At 45.8% G+C, this 20236-nt stretch overlaps 1 protein-coding gene across 1 annotated transcript in view; it reads left to right on the forward strand.

The window, feature by feature from the left end:
- The window catches only part of LOC140389064 (uncharacterized), a 63869-nt gene extending 46213 nt beyond the window's left edge, over positions 1–17656 (forward strand). The window contains exons 4-6 of the mRNA XM_072473226.1: positions 5408–5568; positions 9098–10165; positions 13386–17656. Coding sequence (XP_072329327.1) covers positions 5408–5568; positions 9098–10165; positions 13386–14455 — 2299 coding nt within the window. The 3' untranslated portion in view covers positions 14456–17656. The remainder of the gene's footprint in view (positions 1–5407; positions 5569–9097; positions 10166–13385) is intronic.
- Positions 17657–20236: the final 2580 nt, after the last annotated feature.

Below are 20236 nucleotides of genomic sequence, written 5' to 3' on the forward strand. Positions count from 1 at the left end.
TGCTTCACCATTCTCATGGACTGCAAGCCCCTCCTCGGGTGATTATCCCCATTGCTTCTTCCTGCATCCAGCGATGGGCATTGCTGCTCGCAGCACATGACTATATTTTGGAACACCGCTCCTGGGCGAACATTCTCCACGCCGACACGTTAAGCCGTCTGCCCCTGCCGACCAGGCCATCTGCAGCAGCAGAGGCCAACGAGGTCATTGCCGCGCTCCATTTTATGGACTGATCCTCAGCTATCTCGTGCCTGCCACATGGTGCAGCATGGGGCTCAACACAGGGCTTTACCACAGGACCTGAAGGCCTACACCATACATTTGCAGGAGCTTAGCAAAGAAGATGGCATGTTCTCCTGGGGACACATGTTGTCGTCCATGAACATGGATGCGGCCCACACCTGATGGACTCCACAATGGACACCCAGATGAAAATGTTAGATTGCAGCTACTTTTGGTAGCCCGGCATCAACGTGGACATTGAGTGGGTGACCCAGCGCTGGCTCCAGTGTCAGGCACACCAGAAGCTGCCTCCTTCCGCTCCGTTCCACTCGTGGGAAAGGCCAGGTCATCTGTGGTCCCACCTTCATGTAGACTTTGTGGGCCCCTTACAGGGCGCAATGCCCATCGTTCTCGTCAATGCCCAATCCAAGTGGACAGACGTTCTCAGATACAGGCGAAGACGACCTGGGCCACCTGGTGACAAATCATTCTCCAAATCATCTACTCTCCATCAACATGAATGCCTTTAAACGGGAAAAGCTGCTCAAGTGTGATATGGGTGACAACCTTCACACGGTTATCAATACTCCTGGTCCATCAGGCAACCCACACAAGGGAGAAACTGTTTAAGTGTGAGGTTTGTGATAAAGCTTTTGCAATATTTACGAGGCTCCTGAGACACCAGTGAATCCATACAGGGGAGAAACCATTCACATGTGAGACCTGCAACAACTCATTCTCAATACTCTCGGGCTAGGAATTGGGCGGTGGTAGAGTGGTCGGTTTGGGGCAGATGGAGACAGCCTCATGTAAGGAGATGAGATTGTTGTTGGCGCCCCTTCTGTTGTCACCGGTTAAATACTCCACTAGTCTGGTGGTGGTATGAACACAGGGTTTGGAACCAGTGTCAACAGTACTTTGGATTGGACGACGTGTTGCTGTGGGCACCGATTTGTGACAATCACAGGCTTGAGACGGTGGAGTTGGATGCAAGTTTCTGGGGGTGGCGGCAAGAGGGAAAGAATGCTTTAGGCATTTATTCATGGGAGGGATTTTGCAGACCTTGAGGAGCTGGAGAGGACTTACCAGTTACCAAGGATGAATAGGTTCAGGTATCTGCAGGTCACAGATTGTATTAGGAAGGAGGGAGCTTTATTTACGACGCTGCTGACCCCAGTGCTGCAGGATAAGCTTTTGTCTGAGGATGAAATTAGGGAGGGCAGGGTTGCAGACATGTATGGGAAGCTGATGAAGAGGGAGTGTGCTCCCGTGGAGGAGGTCAGGCTCAAGTGGGGAGAAGGAGTTAGGTGTGATGTTGGGGCTGGGGTGTGGAGGGAAACTTTGTGGAGGGTGAATGCACCCTCGTCAAGTGCTAGACTAAATCTTATTCAATTTAAGGGGGTGCATAGAGCCCACATGATGGTGTCTGGGATGAGTTGGCTCTTTCCAGGGTTGGAGCCTGCCCGAAGTTGAGGGGGTTTTGGAAGGAATTTCCAGATGTAATGTCAAAGATTTTGGGAGTAGAGGTGGCTCCGAGTCCGGAGGAAGAGATATTTGGAGTGTCGGAGGATCCGGGAGTGCAGGTGGGGAGACAGCCAACATCTTAGCCTTCACCTCCTTGGTAGCCTGGAGACAGATTTTGTTGTGCTGGCAGGTCTCGGAGCTGCCGAAGGCATGGGTATGGGTGAGTAATTTGGCAGAGTTCCTGCATTTGGAAGAGATCAAGTTGCCATTCGAGGGGTGGAGGAGGGGGTTCACCTTGAGATGGGAGCTGTTTATCGCCTTCTTTAAGGGGTATTGAGTCATCAGCAGTGGGGGGGGGATTGTTGTTTTATTTTTTGTTTGGGTGGGGGAGGAAATAAGATGGAAAAGGAGGCAGGCGCCGGGATGGCTGTGAGCTGTGGGAGATGTTGGTTGGGGAGGGTGCTGGGAGGGTGAGGTTTGTTATCAGTTGTTGCGTATTTTTGTGATTGTGTATTTTTGAAAGGCCTTCAATACAATGTTTTTTTAAAAAAAAAACATCCAGGCTTCACACAGTCAGTGCACCTACTGATCCAACAACTCACTCACACAAGGTAGAAATCCTATCCGTGTGAGTTCTGTATAAAGTCTTCACATGGTTTTCAAACCTCCTTGAACATCAGCAAACTCACAGGGAAGCAAATCCTTCCAGTGTGACGTGGGCCTGTATTGTTTCACCTACTCCTCTCTCACTAAACACCGACCTCTCCATATGGACTTGGAGCCGGTCACCTGCTTCCCTTACACCCAGAGTTGTCTGTGTTGTTTAGCCTCCAGTGCTCACACACGGGAGCTGTCCTTCCAAAGCACTGTCTGTCTCAGCAGTGTCTGTCTCCAACCTCTCCCACCATCATCCAATCATTTCAGAAAAGACAGATCCTCCTTCAGGTGACTGATATTTGACTAATACCATTGGTAATGTTGGTACTCTCCTGTCTGGGAGTACAATTGTCCTCTTTTTAAAAAAAAGAAAATTAAATTAAGGGGAATTTTAGCCAATCCACCTATCCTGCAAGGTGAGGTCCGCACAGACACTGGGAGAATGTGCAAACATCACATGGACAGTGACCCAGGGCTGGGTTTGGACTACTATCCTGACTATGGTGAGAGTTTGGGGTGAATCTGTACAGACCTGAGTTCCCTCAGCTCATCATATCTCGATGTAATAACGGTGTGATAAGTTCACCTGACACTCTTCTAAGATTCATGTTCTGGGAAAGATATGGGGCTGGATTATCCGCTGGCGGGATTCTCCGTTGCGCCGGCAGCACAGCCGCATACGGGGATTTCCTGACTTGTTGGAATTGCGGAAACGGCACAGCCAATTTGTGCACAGCAAGTTCCCACAAACAGCACATGCTAATGATCAGAGCATCTGTTTTGATGACACAGTACTGATTGAAGACAGTCCCATATAATGTCCATTCCAGCTGATATCAGGGACATTGCCACCTTTCACAGCTTTATGAACCTATACACAAAGCCTGACACCTGCAGTTTTTTTCCTGTTGATAGTGTGTTCAATGTTTGCTTAAGCTTCCTGTGCTCTTCTACAACTGGATCTTTTACTTTCACTCATCTGATACCAGGTTGCGATGCTCAGCCCCTTCCAAATCGGTATCATTGCGACGCAAGGCACGCGCAGTTGCAACTGCGTCCACATCTCATTATTGGGCACACCCGTGATGCTCCGCCTCGGATGGGCTGAGTTCCCAACGGTGCGGTCTACATGTGGTTTCAACAGTCGTGAACCTGGCGTGGTGGCTGGGAGAGAGAGTGTCCAGCACTGCCATACTTCGCCGACAGTTGTGCTGCTGGCTGGGGTGGGGGGTGGGGGGAGGGGGGTGGCTTCTGCCAGCGCTGAGGGGAGTAGTGAGGGGTGGCCAGGAGCTGGGCTGAGGGGTCAGGGTGGACGGGGATGTGATCCAGCACAATCGGCACCATCTTTTCGTGTGTGTGGTGTACAGTGTACACGCAGGTGCAGCTTATCAGCCCTGCCCATGTCCATCATGGACCCGGCGATTTCCCCCACATTTTTTGCGTTCTCCGCGGGTGTTTAATGCAGTTGCAGAATTGGTGCGGGTTTGCCACCAATCTTTCCATTGTAGAACTCCATGGATCCTCTGTTGGTGTCAGCACTTAGACGCAGGAATGGAGAATCCAGCCCACAGTCACCCAAGTTGTGCTGTGAAAACTGCAAGTCTTTTCACAGTTTTTGCAACAATAATGAAAAAACTTGACACAAAAACACAAACTATTCTGATACTTTTGTTATCTTACAAAAATAAAGCGGAGCAGCACAGCATTTTACATACCTTCCCTTCAACAACCCCCCCAACCTCCACAACTTAAATCCGAACAACAGCACTAAATGGATTAAAATTACAATTTTTGTTTCACAAGAGCCCACATCAACAATCAGGGCCAAAGTGGAAGGGCTCACATCGGCTCGTGGTACACTATTTTCAAAAAGATAGACCTTGAGACATCTACAGACGTGGGGCCAAGCAATCACTCCTCCCACCCAGGGCTACATCAGCGCAAAGGACACTTGGTGATTCATTAAAAACATTGTGCTGTACACTAGACAAGATAAGAATAATGATTCTTATTAATACATTACCCTCCACTTATCATGGACTTACTAGGTAACCCAACGAGGCAATAGTTACTCCTAAAGAAATTTTCTGTACATAAGCTTTCCCTTCCCATGTCATATCCCCTCGCACATTCTTCCTGGGCTCACGAGTTGGTGATGTGCAGAGCACATTCCGAAATTTGGGAACAGGGCATTTTCCCTCTCTTCAGATGCAGAATAAGGCAAGGATTCCTCATCTTTGTTTACAGCTGGCTGTCCAGCTGAATAAAGGCTTTCCACCCACCTTAATCACTCTTCACAATTCATTAATCTGTTTTCTGCCAAAATGTCTGGTGGTACTTGACAGCTTTAAAAAAAAAAGCGAATAAGAAATTTGAGAAACGGTAGTTTTTGCTCTCCTATAAAGGGGGGCGGGGGGGGGGGGGGGGGGGTGAGAGAGGAGAGGAGTCGGAAATGGCATTGGATGCACTAACGTCACAATAACCTGTCATTACAAATCATGCATGACATCCTGCAGAAATATATTGATAACAATTTCCTTGGAAGATGTTGAATCCGCGGTAGGCAGAACGAATAGACGGAAGTAGAAATTACAGAATAAAGTTTATTTCAATACAATTACAATTGGTCTCCTTCCCGGTCCTGCAGCTCGGCCGGGTTTTTTATACAACTGGGGCTCACCTTGTAAAGGGGAAACGCCATCCCTTTAAAGGGGAAGGACAGCCTGTCTTAAAGCAGAATTTCATATTCTGGGGTGGAAATTGTATAGTCCTTTTCCTGGGACCTCCATTGGGGTTATAACAGAAAACAGATATTTGTTGTCCAGAAGACAACAATCTGTCTTTACAGTCATACAAACTTTGACTCCCCATTATTTTACAACTCTACAATCGTTCAGTTACCAAACCATACCACTATCCGAGTGCTATGGGTTGCATATATGGGAGTGATATCTGGCAAAAAATAAGTTTACCTTAGTTGATATCAAACTTGCAAGAACGTGTTGGCATTCCTCTGCTAATGTTGTGATCTTTAACATTAAACATCTTATTAAACATCATCCAGGAAGCTGGTACCAACCACAGAAATGACCATTGCCCCAGATGAGAATTATGTAAGTGTGAGTTTCAGCCGATTGCGCCTGTTTGAGACGGCTCTTCAAATTACACTCAGGGTTTTTGGGTATTCAGGAACCAACTGCCTCAGGCTGTGCCACCCTGGGAGAGGTTAATGGACGGGAAGATCCCAGGAGAGGTGAATGGACAGGTACATCCCGGGAGAGCTAAATGGATTGGGAGATCCTGAAAGAGGTGAATAGATCAGGACATCCCAGGAAAGTAACCGGAAGGGCTGAATGCGTCTCAGAAATTGGAACATAGAACATTACAGCGCAGTACAGGCCCTTCAGCCCTCGATGTTGCGCTGACCTATGAAACCACTCTAAAGCCCATTTACACTATTCCCTTTTCGTCCATATGTCTATCCAATGACCATTTGAATACCCTTAGTGTTGGTGAGTCCACTACTGTTGCAGGCAGGGTATTCCACACCCTTACTACTCTCGGAGTAAAGAACCTACCTCTGACGTCTGTCTTATATCTATCTCCCCTCAATTTCAAGCTATGTCCCCTCGTGCTAGACATCACCATCCGAGGAAAAAGGCTCTCAATGTCCACCCTATCCAATCCTCTGACCATCTTGCATGCCTCAATTAAGTCACCTCTTAACCTTCTTCGCTCCAATGAAAACAGCCTCAAGTCCCTCAGCCTTTCCTCATAAGATCTTCCCTCCATACCAGGCAACATTCTGGTAAATCTCCTCTGCACCCTTTCCAATACTTCCACATCCTTCCTATAATGCGGTGACCAGAATTGCACGCAATACTCTAAATGCGGCCGCACCAGAGTTTTGTACAGCTGCAACATGACCTCATGGCTCTGAAACTCAATCCCTCTACCAATAAAAGCTAACACACCGTATGCCTTCTTAACAACCCTCTCAACCTGAGTGGCAACTTTCAGGGATCTATGTACATGGACACCGAGATCTCTCTGCTCATCCACACTGCCAAGAATCTTACCATTAGACCAGTACTCTGTCTTCCTGGTATTCCTTCCAAAATGAATCACCTCACACTTTTGTGCATTAAACTCCATTTACCACCTCTCAGCCCAGTGCTGCAGCTTATCTATGTCCCTCTGTAACTTGTAACATCCTTCCACACTGTCCACAACTCCACCGAGCTAAAGAAAGCTAAACCTCCAAAGCAGGTGAGCCTTGAACAGGATAGGGTTGGAAGATATCAAACCCTGGGCCATCTGCTAACACAATGAGCCCCAGCACACTCCCTGAGTTCCAAGTCACCCTCCCAGGATTAGAAAGAACACCGATAATTCTGGGTCAATCTCCCCTCTCCGGACCTCTCGCTCTTGTGCCCCGTCTCATATGTCTCTCTCGTTAATGTGCTGATGTCACCACTGCCCGTCATCGCTGCCTCAGATACTCTTCCGATCTGCTGCCAAACACAATCGAGGCTACACATCCCACACTGATGTCAGTTTGAAAGCCCCTGAGGAGGAAGGATGCTGTTCCCACACAAGAAATCTCTGTCACACATTTACCAGGGGAACTGAGTACGAAGTCTTACAACACCAGGTTAAAGTCCAACAGGTTTGTGTTGGATATTGTGTGTGTTTATTGGCTCGAAACAAACCTGTTGGACTTTAACCTGGTGTTGTAAGACTTCGTACTGTGCTCACCCCAGTCCAACGCCGGCATCTCCACATCAGGGGAACTGAGACAGCAGCTGCAATAAGTGAGGTTTTATTCAGAAGGGACAATGACAAGTTTAAATCCCCACCTGAGCTGCTGCTCAAAGTCGCCTCCGTTTCCCCGGTCAGTTTCCCAAACTTCAGGAAACTCCTGTTACTGCAGAAATATTTGGATTGTCTGTGAGAGACGTCAATCAGAGAGCCCACCCACTCTGCCCATTCTCTCCTCTTCCTCTACCACAGCTGCTTCACTTCCTGTAGGGACTCCAAACCAAGTCAGGAGATGGTGAGTGAAGGAGCAGAATTTAGAAGAATTACATTGCACAATATCCACACTAATGTTCAGGCAGTCTGACTATCCTGTGGGCAATCAGGTGTGCAAATGCCCCTTATGCTGTGTGAGAAGATCCAGCTCAGAGACCTGTTTACTCGGTGCTTTGTGCTGAGCTGTTTGATTGGCTGTGTGTTGGATATTGTGTGTGTTTATTGGAAGCATTTCCTTTCTGATTTACAGACTGAGTTTTATTGATGGGTCACTGCTGAATATGAGAAGGTGAGGTGTAATTATCTGGGAGGGGCAACATTTATTAATTTAATGCCTTCTTTAAAGATTTTAAGAACTAGAAGCAGGAGTAAGCCATCTGGCCCCTCGAGCCTGCTCCACCATTCAATGAGATCATGGCTGATCTTTTGTGGACTCAGCTCCACTTTCCGGCCCGAACACCATAACCCTTAATCCCTTTATTCTTGAGAAACTGACTTTGAGCAGCAGATCAGGTGGGGATTTAAACTTGTCATTGTCCCATCTGAATAAAACCTCACTTATTTCAGCTGCTGTCTCAGTTCCCCTGGTAAATGTGTGATAGAGATTTCTAGTGTGGAAACAGCATCTTTCATCCTTAGGGGCTTTCAAATTGCCAATATCAGTGTGGGATGTGTAGCCTCGGTTGTGTTTTGCCTGAAAGCCTCGCCCTTTCCCAGAAGCCTGGGCTTGGATTTGATAGTTTTGCCCAGTATTGAGTGAGTGCAGTGTATCTAATATCCCAGGATAAACCCGAACCCTTCAATCAGCTACACGGAAGCAATATTTTCCTGTACTTCAATCACTTCCTGCCCAGTAATTTTCTTCAAATAATTTGAGAAAAGTGGAGAAATTTCAAAATATCCATTGAAAAAACATTTCTCCTGAGTATTTTTATATCAAACTTATACTTCAAGGGTAAAACTCTTTGACAGTACAAAATGAGCTCATGGTGAATTGATAGCCCGTTTTACTCTGCTTGCCCATCTTTTCATTTGCCCTCATTGTGGCTGGGAAGATGGAGATCTGGGTGGAGGAAAGAAAGTAGCCATGTTCTCCTCCCTGGTCACCATCCAGTGTCCCGGCTGGAAACAGGGTGTGTGACAGCCAAGTGAGGAAGAAGAAATGACTTGTATCTCATCACTCACACGGGGGAATAGCAGACTGGCACTCACTGGAACAGTCTCTAACTGACGAGTCAGCCCCTTCAGCAAAGGAGGAGAGGGAGTTGAAGGAAATTATGGTTTCATTTCCTGTTTTACAGAAGGACTGCACCGCACTACACCAGAGAATACAGAGAGGATAGACACCACAGATAGATCCTGACCATCACCCAAGGGACAATTGCAGAACTATGAGAACACGACCAGTCACTTCACAGCATTGCTCAACACAGAGAAGGTTGGGAATTTAAACCATCACCTGGATAGCGGTCAGGTTAGGGGAGCTTTGACATACCATCAGATCTGAAACTGGTCAGTGGTATGGAACCTTCCATCAGAACCAGCTTTTCTGAAGATTCTGCTGTGGGTGATCAGTGATGCTGGGAATAAGTGTGAGTGGGCTCCAAGTGCGATGAGATCTTCAGTCATTCATTGAGCCTCATGAACCACTGACTCACTCCTCCAGGTGAGAGGCTGTTTCAGTGTGAGGTATGTGTCGGGGACTCCACAGGTTCCTAAGATCCTCTAAGGTGCATTTGTTACATTTACTGTGAGCGCAAGGGCAGCCACATGGAAGGGAAACGATTCAGTTGTGATATTTGTGATAAAGGTTTTGTGACGTCTACAAAGCTCCTGAGGCACCAGATGATTCACACAGGGGAGAAAACCTTCAGGTGCAGGATGTGCAAAAATTCATTCTCGGGGTTGTCGATCCTCCGTAAACACCAACGCACTCACAAAGGGAAAAAACCCTTTAACTGTGAGGTGTGTGACAAGTCCTTTACTGCATCAGCGACCCTCCGTCAACACCAGCATGTTCACACAGGTGAGAAACCCTTCACGTGTGAGGTGTGTGACAAATCATTCACACGGTCATCAAGTCTCAGCGAACATCAACGTCTTCACACAGGGGAGCAAGAGAAATCCTTCAGGTGCAATGTTTGTGAGATGACTTTCAATCGGAATTCCCATCTTCTATCACACCAGAGGATTCACACCGGTGAGAAACCCTTCACGTGTGAGGTGTGTGACAAAGCGTTCTCGTTGTTATCGACCCTTCGTAAACACCAGCGTGTTCACACAGGTGAGAAACCCTTCACGTGCGAGATGTGTGACAAATCATTCTCGCAGTTATCAAGCCTCATTGAACACAAACGTCTCCACACCGGGGAGAAACCCTTCAGGTGTGATGTTTGTGAGATGACGTTCAACCGAAATTACAACCTTCTATCACACCAGAGGATTCACACAGGGGAGAAACCCTTCACATGCAAAGTGTGTGACAAATCATTCTCGAAGTCATCGAACCTCCGTCAGCATCAACGTGTTCACACAGGGGAGAAACCCTTCAAATGTGAATTTTGTAAGAAAACTTTCAACCAATCCTCCCGTCTTCTATCACACCAGAGGAATCACACAGGAGAGAAACCCTTCGCGTGTGAGGTGTGTAACAAATCATTCTCTGAGTCATCGACCCTTCTTAAGCACCAACATATTCACACAGGAGAAAAACCATTCACATGTGAGGTGTGTGACAAATCATTCTCGCAGTTATCGAACCTGCACAGACACCAACGCGTTCACACATGAGAGAACCTCTTTTCAGGAAAGGTACTTGACAAATTTTTATCAGGCTCATGGGCTTCTTGTACACTGACATATTCACATGTACAGGCAGCAAGGTAGCACAGTGGGTTAGCACAGTTGCTTCACAGCTCCAGGGTCCCAGGTTCGATTCCCGGCTTGGGTCACTGTCTGTGCGGAGTCTGCACGTTCTCCCCGTGTCTGTGTGAGTTTCCTCTGGGTGCTCCGGTTTCCTCCCACAGTCCAAAGATGTGCAGGTTAGGTGGATTGGCCATGCTAAATTGCCCTTAGTGTCCAAAAAGGTTGGGTGCGGTTACTGGGTTACGGGGACAGTGTCCAAAAAGGTTGGGTGGGGTTACTGGGTTACGGGGACAGAGCAGAGGTGTGGGCTTAGGTAGGGTGCTCTTTCCAAGGGCCGGTGCAGGCCTGATGGGCCGAATGCCCTCCTGTACTGTAAATTTTGTGATTCTATGATTTATGTATGGTATGTGACAAATCATTCCCTCTGCAAACAGTATCACATACAGGAGACAAACCATTCACATGCACAGTATATAACAGATCATTCTTGGACTAATCACCCCTCTGCATCACTGGTGAGAAACCATTCATGTCGTGTGTGTGATTTATCATTTTCATGGTCATCAGATCTCCACAGATACCAGCACATTCACACTCTCGCTCACCTGCTTCCCTTAAACTGAGAGTTGTCTGAGTTGTTTACCATAAGATCATAAGATATAGGAGAAGAATTATGCCATTCGGCCCATTGAGTCTGCTCCGCCACTCCATCATGACTGATGAGTTCCTTGATCCCCATTCTTCTGCCTTCTCCACATAACCCCTGATCGCCTTATTAAACTTATTAGGTGAATTGGACATTCTGAATTCTCCCTTTGTCTACTCAAACAGCTGCTGGAATGTGGCAACCAGGGAATTTTCACAGTAACTTAATTGCAGTGTTAATGTAGCCTATTTGTGACACTAATAAAGATTATCATTAATTGAGAAATCCCCTCATTAATCAAGAACACTAGATTTGTGCTTGAGGTGCTGTTCCCTCCAGGCTACAGACCAAGAGCTAAAGGTGGAAGTAGACAGAATGGTTCTTTCTTAGAACTTAAGAACGAGGAGCAGGAGTAGGCAATTTAGCTCTCGAGCTGCTCCACTGTTCAATACGATCATGGCTGAATTCATCATGGCCTCAACTCCACCATCCTGACCATTCTCCGTAACCCCTGAACACATTACTAATTAAAAATCTGTCTAACTCCTCCTTAAATGTACTCTCTGTCCCAGCACCACCGCACCCTGGGGTAGTAAATTCCACAGATTCACGACCTTCTGGGAGAAGTAGTTTCTTGTCATCTCTGTTTTAAATTAAACCCTTATCCTGAGACTATGGTCTCTCTTTCTAGAATGCCCCACAAGAGGAAACACCCACTCCACATCTACTTTAATCTTTACCATTTATCATCTTCTACCCCTCAATTTGATCTCCCCTCATTCTTCCAAATTCTAGAGTATAGACGTAAACTGCTCAATCCCATTTCATAAGACAAACGCTTCATCTCTGGAATTAATCTCGTGAACCTCCTCTGAACTGCCTCCACTGCCACTGCATCTTTCCTCAAATAAGGGGACCACGTCTGTGCACAATACTCCAGGTGCAGTCTCACCAATGCCTTGTATAGTTGTAACAAGACTTCCTTACTTTTATACTCTATTCCTTTAGCATTCAATTTCATATTACCTGCTGTACCTGCATGCTAGTTTTTCTATGACTCATGCATGAGGACACCCAGATCCCTCTACACCAGGGCACTCAGAAGTCTCTCCCCATTTAGATAATTTGCTTTTCCATTTTTCTGACAAAATTGATGACCTTCACACTTATCTACGTTGCAACTTACCCTTCATTACTCACACAGGGGAGCTGTCCTTCCAATGCACTGTCTATCTCAGCAGCATCTATCTCCAACCTCTCCCACCATGAGTTCAAGAGTTTCAAGAAGGCTAATTTAACCTTTGACCAGATCGCCAAACAAAAAGACATCAATCATTATAGTAGCTGCTGTCTCAGTTCCCCTGGTAAATGTGTGATAGAGATTTCTAGTGTGGAAACAGCATCTTTCATCCTTAGGGGCTTTCAAATTGCCAATATCAGTGTGGGATGTGTAGCCTCGGTTGTGTTTTGCCTGAAAGCCTCGCCCTTTCCCAGAAGCCTGGGCTTGGATTTGATAGTTTTGCCCAGTATTGAGTGAGTGCAGTGTATCTAATATCCCAGGATAAACCCGAACCCTTCAATCAGCTACACGGAAGCAATATTTTCCTGTACTTCAATCACTTCCTGCCCAGTAATTTTCTTCAAATAATTTGAGAAAAGTGGAGAAATTTCAAAATATCCATTGAAAAAACATTTCTCCTGAGTATTTTTATATCAAACTTATACTTCAAGGGTAAAACTCTTTGACAGTACAAAATGAGCTCATGGTGAATTGATAGCCCGTTTTACTCTGCTTGCCCATCTTTTCATTTGCCCTCATTGTGGCTGGGAAGATGGAGATCTGGGTGGAGGAAAGAAAGTAGCCATGTTCTCCTCCCTGGTCACCATCCAGTGTCCCGGCTGGAAACAGGGTGTGTGACAGCCAAGTGAGGAAGAAGAAATGACTTGTATCTCATCACTCACACGGGGGAATAGCAGACTGGCACTCACTGGAACAGTCTCTAACTGACGAGTCAGCCCCTTCAGCAAAGGAGGAGAGGGAGTTGAAGGAAATTATGGTTTCATTTCCTGTTTTACAGAAGGACTGCACCGCACTACACCAGAGAATACAGAGAGGATAGACACCACAGATAGATCCTGACCATCACCCAAGGGACAATTGCAGAACTATGAGAACACGACCAGTCACTTCACAGCATTGCTCAACACAGAGAAGGTTGGGAATTTAAACCATCACCTGGATAGCGGTCAGGTTAGGGGAGCTTTGACATACCATCAGATCTGAAACTGGTCAGTGGTATGGAACCTTCCATCAGAACCAGCTTTTCTGAAGATTCTGCTGTGGGTGATCAGTGATGCTGGGAATAAGTGTGAGTGGGCTCCAAGTGCGATGAGATCTTCAGTCATTCATTGAGCCTCATGAACCACTGACTCACTCCTCCAGGTGAGAGGCTGTTTCAGTGTGAGGTATGTGTCGGGGACTCCACAGGTTCCTAAGATCCTCTAAGGTGCATTTGTTACATTTACTGTGAGCGCAAGGGCAGCCACATGGAAGGGAAACGATTCAGTTGTGATATTTGTGATAAAGGTTTTGTGACGTCTACAAAGCTCCTGAGGCACCAGATGATTCACACAGGGGAGAAAACCTTCAGGTGCAGGATGTGCAAAAATTCATTCTCGGGGTTGTCGATCCTCCGTAAACACCAACGCACTCACAAAGGGAAAAAACCCTTTAACTGTGAGGTGTGTGACAAGTCCTTTACTGCATCAGCGACCCTCCGTCAACACCAGCATGTTCACACAGGTGAGAAACCCTTCACGTGTGAGGTGTGTGACAAATCATTCACACGGTCATCAAGTCTCAGCGAACATCAACGTCTTCACACAGGGGAGCAAGAGAAATCCTTCAGGTGCAATGTTTGTGAGATGACTTTCAATCGGAATTCCCATCTTCTATCACACCAGAGGATTCACACCGGTGAGAAACCCTTCACGTGTGAGGTGTGTGACAAAGCGTTCTCGTTGTTATCGACCCTTCGTAAACACCAGCGTGTTCACACAGGTGAGAAACCCTTCACGTGCGAGATGTGTGACAAATCATTCTCGCAGTTATCAAGCCTCATTGAACACAAACGTCTCCACACCGGGGAGAAACCCTTCAGGTGTGATGTTTGTGAGATGACGTTCAACCGAAATTACAACCTTCTATCACACCAGAGGATTCACACAGGGGAGAAACCCTTCACATGCAAAGTGTGTGACAAATCATTCTCGAAGTCATCGAACCTCCGTCAGCATCAACGTGTTCACACAGGGGAGAAACCCTTCAAATGTGAATTTTGTAAGAAAACTTTCAACCAATCCTCCCGTCTTCTATCACACCAGAGGAATCACACAGGAGAGAAACCCTTCGCGTGTGAGGTGTGTAACAAATCATTCTCTGAGTCATCGACCCTTCTTAAGCACCAACATATTCACACAGGAGAAAAACCATTCACATGTGAGGTGTGTGACAAATCATTCTCGCAGTTATCGAACCTGCACAGACACCAACGCGTTCACACATGAGAGAACCTCTTTTCAGGAAAGGTACTTGACAAATTTTTATCAGGCTCATGGGCTTCTTGTACACTGACATATTCACATGTACAGGCAGCAAGGTAGCACAGTGGGTTAGCACAGTTGCTTCACAGCTCCAGGGTCCCAGGTTCGATTCCCGGCTTGGGTCACTGTCTGTGCGGAGTCTGCACGTTCTCCCCGTGTCTGTGTGAGTTTCCTCTGGGTGCTCCGGTTTCCTCCCACAGTCCAAAGATGTGCAGGTTAGGTGGATTGGCCATGCTAAATTGCCCTTAGTGTCCAAAAAGGTTGGGTGCGGTTACTGGGTTACGGGGACAGTGTCCAAAAAGGTTGGGTGGGGTTACTGGGTTACGGGGACAGAGCAGAGGTGTGGGCTTAGGTAGGGTGCTCTTTCCAAGGGCCGGTGCAGGCCTGATGGGCCGAATGCCCTCCTGTACTGTAAATTTTGTGATTCTATGATTTATGTATGGTATGTGACCAATCATTCCCTCTGCAAACAGTATCACATACAGGAGACAAACCATTCACATGCACAGTATATAACAGATCATTCTTGGACTAATCACCCCTCTGCATCACTGGTGAGAAACCATTCATGTCGTGTGTGTGATTTATCATTTTCATGGTCATCAGATCTCCACAGATACCAGCACATTCACACTCTCGCTCACCTGCTTCCCTTAAACTGAGAGTTGTCTGAGTTGTTTACCATAAGATCATAAGATATAGGAGAAGAATTATGCCATTCGGCCCATTGAGTCTGCTCCGCCACTCCATCATGACTGATGAGTTCCTTGATCCCCATTCTTCTGCCTTCTCCACATAACCCCTGATCGCCTTATTAAACTTATTAGGTGAATTGGACATTCTGAATTCTCCCTTTGTCTACTCAAACAGCTGCTGGAATGTGGCAACCAGGGAATTTTCATAGTAACTTAATTGCAGTGTTAATGTAGCCTATTTGTGACACTAATAAAGATTATCATTAATTGAGAAATCCCCTCATTAATCAAGAACACTAGATTTGTGCTTGAGGTGCTGTTCCCTCCAGGCTACAGACCAAGAGCTAAAGGTGGAAGTAGACAGAATGGTTCTTTCTTAGAACTTAAGAACGAGGAGCAGGAGTAGGCAATTTAGCTCTCGAGCTGCTCCACTGTTCAATACGATCATGGCTGAATTCATCATGGCCTCAACTCCACCATCCTGACCATTCTCCGTAACCCCTGAACACATTACTAATTAAAAATCTGTCTAACTCCTCCTTAAATGTACTCTCTGTCCCAGCACCACCGCACCCTGGGGTAGTAAATTCCACAGATTCACGACCTTCTGGGAGAAGTAGTTTCTTGTCATCTCTGTTTTAAATTAAACCCTTATCCTGAGACTATGGTCTCTCTTTCTAGAATGCCCCACAAGAGGAAACACCCACTCCACATCTACTTTAATCTTTACCATTTATCATCTTCTACCCCTCAATTTGATCTCCCCTCATTCTTCCAAATTCTAGAGTATAGACGTAAACTGCTCAATCCCATTTCATAAGACAAACGCTTCATCTCTGGAATTAATCTCGTGAACCTCCTCTGAACTGCCTCCACTGCCACTGCATCTTTCCTCAAATAAGGGGACCAAGTCTGTGCACAATACTCCAGGTGCAGTCTCACCAATGCCTTGTATAGTTGTAACAAGACTTCCTTACTTTTATACTCTATTCCTTTAGCATTCAATTTCATATTACCTGCTGTACCTGCATGCTAGTTTTTCTATGACTCATGCATGAGGACACCCAGATCCCTCTACACCAGGGCACTCCGAAGTCTCTCCCCATTTAGATAATTTGCTTTTCCATTTTTCTGACAAAATTGATGACCTTCACACTTATCTACGTTGCAACTTACCCTTCATTACTCACACAGGGGAGCTGTCCTTCCAATGCACTGTCTATCTCAGCAGCATCTATCTCCAACCTCTCCCACCATGAGTTCAAGAGTTTCAAGAAGGCTAATTTAACCTTTGACCAGATCGCCAAACAAAAAGACATCAATCATTATAGTAGCTGCTGCTTATGCAAAGTTTCCTTATGATGTACAAGAGGGCAATATCTGAATATTAGATGTGGATGTTAATTTTTGAAACTTTAAATCCTAATTTTTGAGTTGAAAATACAGAAAGATCTCCAGACTTTAAAAAATATGTTTAGTTGAAAAAATGTAATTATGAACAAAATAATATAAAACAATTTATTAAAGGTACAGTGCTAAAGAGTACGACAAACAATCAAAAACAAAAATGAACTTAACCTCCAACATTCAACTAAACCCCTTAACAACTGATGGTGACTAGCTCTTTAAAAAAGGAAATGAATGGCTGCCATCTTATGTAGAACCGTTCCAACGATCCCCTGATGGTGTACTTCACGTTCTCCAGGGCACTGAGAAGAACACACTCTTGGCTCCAAGTTGTACAATATCACGATTAACTATTAATATGACATGAGTCACCCAACCAAGCTGAGGCCCTTGGGAGAGTAGGAGACCTCCACCCAAACAGGACCGTCTCCAGACTACCAACATGGCAAAGGCAAGGACATCAGCTGTTACTCCCATCTGGAGCACCGGCGAGTCTGATACCCTGGAAATGCCATCGGCAGACATTGCTCCAAATCAACATTGAGTATCTCTGACATAGTGTTCAAGAAAGAGGTCCAAAAGCTGACTAACTTGGAACAAGGCCAGAACATGTCGGCCCACAAGAACAACGCTCAAACATGTCTTCCACCCCAGAGAAAAATCATAGAATATATCATAGAATCCCTACACTGCAGAAGGAGGCCATTTGGCACCAACCCTCAGAGTACTCAACTAAAGCCCATTCCCCCCACCCCACCCGATCCCAATAACCCCTTAACCTAACCTACAACGTTTTGGACACGAAAGGGCAATGTAGCATGGTCAATCCACCTAACCTGTACATCTTTGGACTGTGGGAAGAAACCAGAGCACCCAGAGGAAACCCATGCAAATATGGGGAGAACGTGCAAACTCCACAAAGTTACCCAAGCCCGGAATTGGCCAGCCGTGCTAATCACTGTGCCACCAAAATGAACGCTACGTATAAAGCCTGGAGAAGGGAAAAAGGGGAAATTGAGGATCAGAGAATTATCCATAATAAAAATCTTTATTAGTGTCACAATTAGGCTTACGTTAACAGTACAATTAAGTTATTGTGAAAATCCCCTCGTCGCCACACGTTGGCACCTGTTTGGGTACACTAAGGGAGAATCCAGAATGTCCAGCTCACCTAGCAAGCATGTCTTTTGGGACTTTGTGGGAGGAAACCGGAGCACCTGAAGTAAACCCACGTAGACAAGAGGCGTACGTGCAAACTCCGCACAGACAGTGACCCAAGCTAGGAATCCTGGTGCTGAGAAGCAACAGTCCTAACCACTATGCTATTATGTAATGATGGAGTGGCAACCTTGGTAGAACTAACAGTGAAGCTCCAGCTTCCATAGGGAACAAGCTCCGATATCTTTAAATACCGGATTCCCTCTGCAAGTGGGCCCCGTCATTCCCTCAGTTAGCCAGCCACTGGGCAGATTGTTAGCACAAGACGAATTGGGCGGGAGGGGGGCAGGGGGGAGGGGGCGCCCAGGGAGGGGGAAGGGGGCGTCCGGGGAGGGTGAGGGGGACGGCCGGAAAGGGGGGGGGGGGCGGCGGTGCCCGGACATATATTAACAACTACTAGAGGAGGTAAGGGCCCACTGGACGAAACGAGAGGTGGGAGAAAGAACTTGGCATCTTGATAGGGGGAGAACTCTGGAGCTCGATGAACTCCACCTCCTCATGCGCGATGCTGACCCTGACATAGCTGAAGCTGGTGCACAGGTGTGGGACTCTTATTTTACCTTTTAATAAGAATCAGTAATCCGGTTGGTGGGAGGTGTCAAAAATACGACTTTATTGCTAAATACTCACTTCAATACACTTGAATAAGAACTGAATAAAAACAAAATATCAAACAAATATCAAAATACATAAAAAAAGTTAAGCACATAGCAAAAAAACATATACACAAAGAAATCACTTTAAACACAAACGAACAGATAGATGGTTGAAGAATACAGATACAAAGACCTCGACCACGCAGTCCTACTTAAAGGGAAATCTTATCTCTGGTTTAACCTCTTATTTACTTTCATTGGCTTTTAATTCTCAGCTGAGACCTCCTGGTTTCTTCAAATGAAATTCTGTTACTTAGAAGATGATTTGTTAATCAAACATTGGACATTACTTAAGATTGACTTGTGCCTATCAAAACTAGCTTAGCATCTGTTTGCACAGTCTTAGGAAAAGTACTGCATACTTTTTCCCACATTTTGCTCCGTCTCATAGCTTGGCAGAGACCTTAAGAATTGATTAGTTGATTAGACAGAGAACAATACGTTCTCAATGCTGAATACACTGCAATACAATGGTTAATTCATTATTTGAGACACTGACTGAGTTCTCACAGTCAAGACACTTTTAATATTTAGCATTTTTTAGCTATATGCATTAAACTAGCCCCTATATGAATAAAACTAGACTCTATTCTTCTAATAGAATGAATCATATTTAAAGTAAAGCAAAAAGGAAAAATATATATATATTAAAGCTAAAAGGAACACATTAACAGTTGCCTTTGATGGTCTCTTTGTTTAGGAAAAGCCTTCAACATTGGAATGGGCAAGCCTTGAAAGAGTTCCAAGCACTTTGGGCTAAATGTAAGAACCGCTTATACCCTGTGGAGGCACCATTTTAGGACTTGTTGCCATTCTTTTGCAGATACATTTGTCCATCAGAAACAAAACATACATAACAAAAATGACTATAATGAAATGACTAAGCCTTGCACCATTGAGACTCCCAGTAGCCCAACCCCAAAGGGTGCTGGACTCGGGTTGCTTGACTTTTTCAACCTCCTTCTGGATGTGTTTTGCCAAATCAGTGATCTCTTTGGAGCTGTCTGGAATGTAAGTACAACACTCTGACCCAATCAGGGCACATGTCCCACCTCTCTCGGCGAGAATGTAATCAAGAGCCATTTGATTTTGCAATTCCACAGTTTGGATCGCTAGCATTTCGGCGGAAACCTTGAAAGGGGCTGCGGAGGTGTCATTAGCTACCTCTTCTATGATGACTGCCATTTTATTAAACTCTTCGGCTTCCTTGGCATCACCATAAAAAGGAACAAAGTGAACAACCTGCAGTAATGGCCCTTTTACGTCTTCCCCCTGCTACCTCTAATAGAGAAGGGGAATGACGGATAGCGGGTATCACATACCCCAGATTACATGATCCTGACCAAAAACGTGGACACCAAGGATAGGCTCTGTGATCACAAACAAAATAAGTACCATTGTAGGAAGTAAAGTGAGCAACATCTTCTGGGTACTAGCGGTCTGCGAAATTCCCCAGCCTGTCAGTGGGGAAGAACCAGAAGTGGCCTCTATTAACGTTGGAGTACATTTTTAAGCCCTACTTACATTAAAATAGTGAGTGCAATTACTATATCCTGTCAAACATACGGAACCCTTCTGACTGAAGGTAGTTTGGTGGTTTACATAGGGAGGATTCTGGTCCTTGTTGTAGCTGAGCTGGTACCAACCTGAAAAGCTTGTCAGCAGGTAACCCGCAGACCTCCACAACTGAGCCCTCTCTCTCAGGAAGACCGACAATTTGGTTCCCCTTCATGTGGCAGCTCCCTCATTGGGAAGAACGGGCGGTGCTT

Source organism: Scyliorhinus torazame, chromosome 14 (assembly GCF_047496885.1).
Source record: "Scyliorhinus torazame isolate Kashiwa2021f chromosome 14, sScyTor2.1, whole genome shotgun sequence".
Lineage (NCBI taxonomy): Eukaryota > Metazoa > Chordata > Chondrichthyes > Carcharhiniformes > Scyliorhinidae > Scyliorhinus > Scyliorhinus torazame.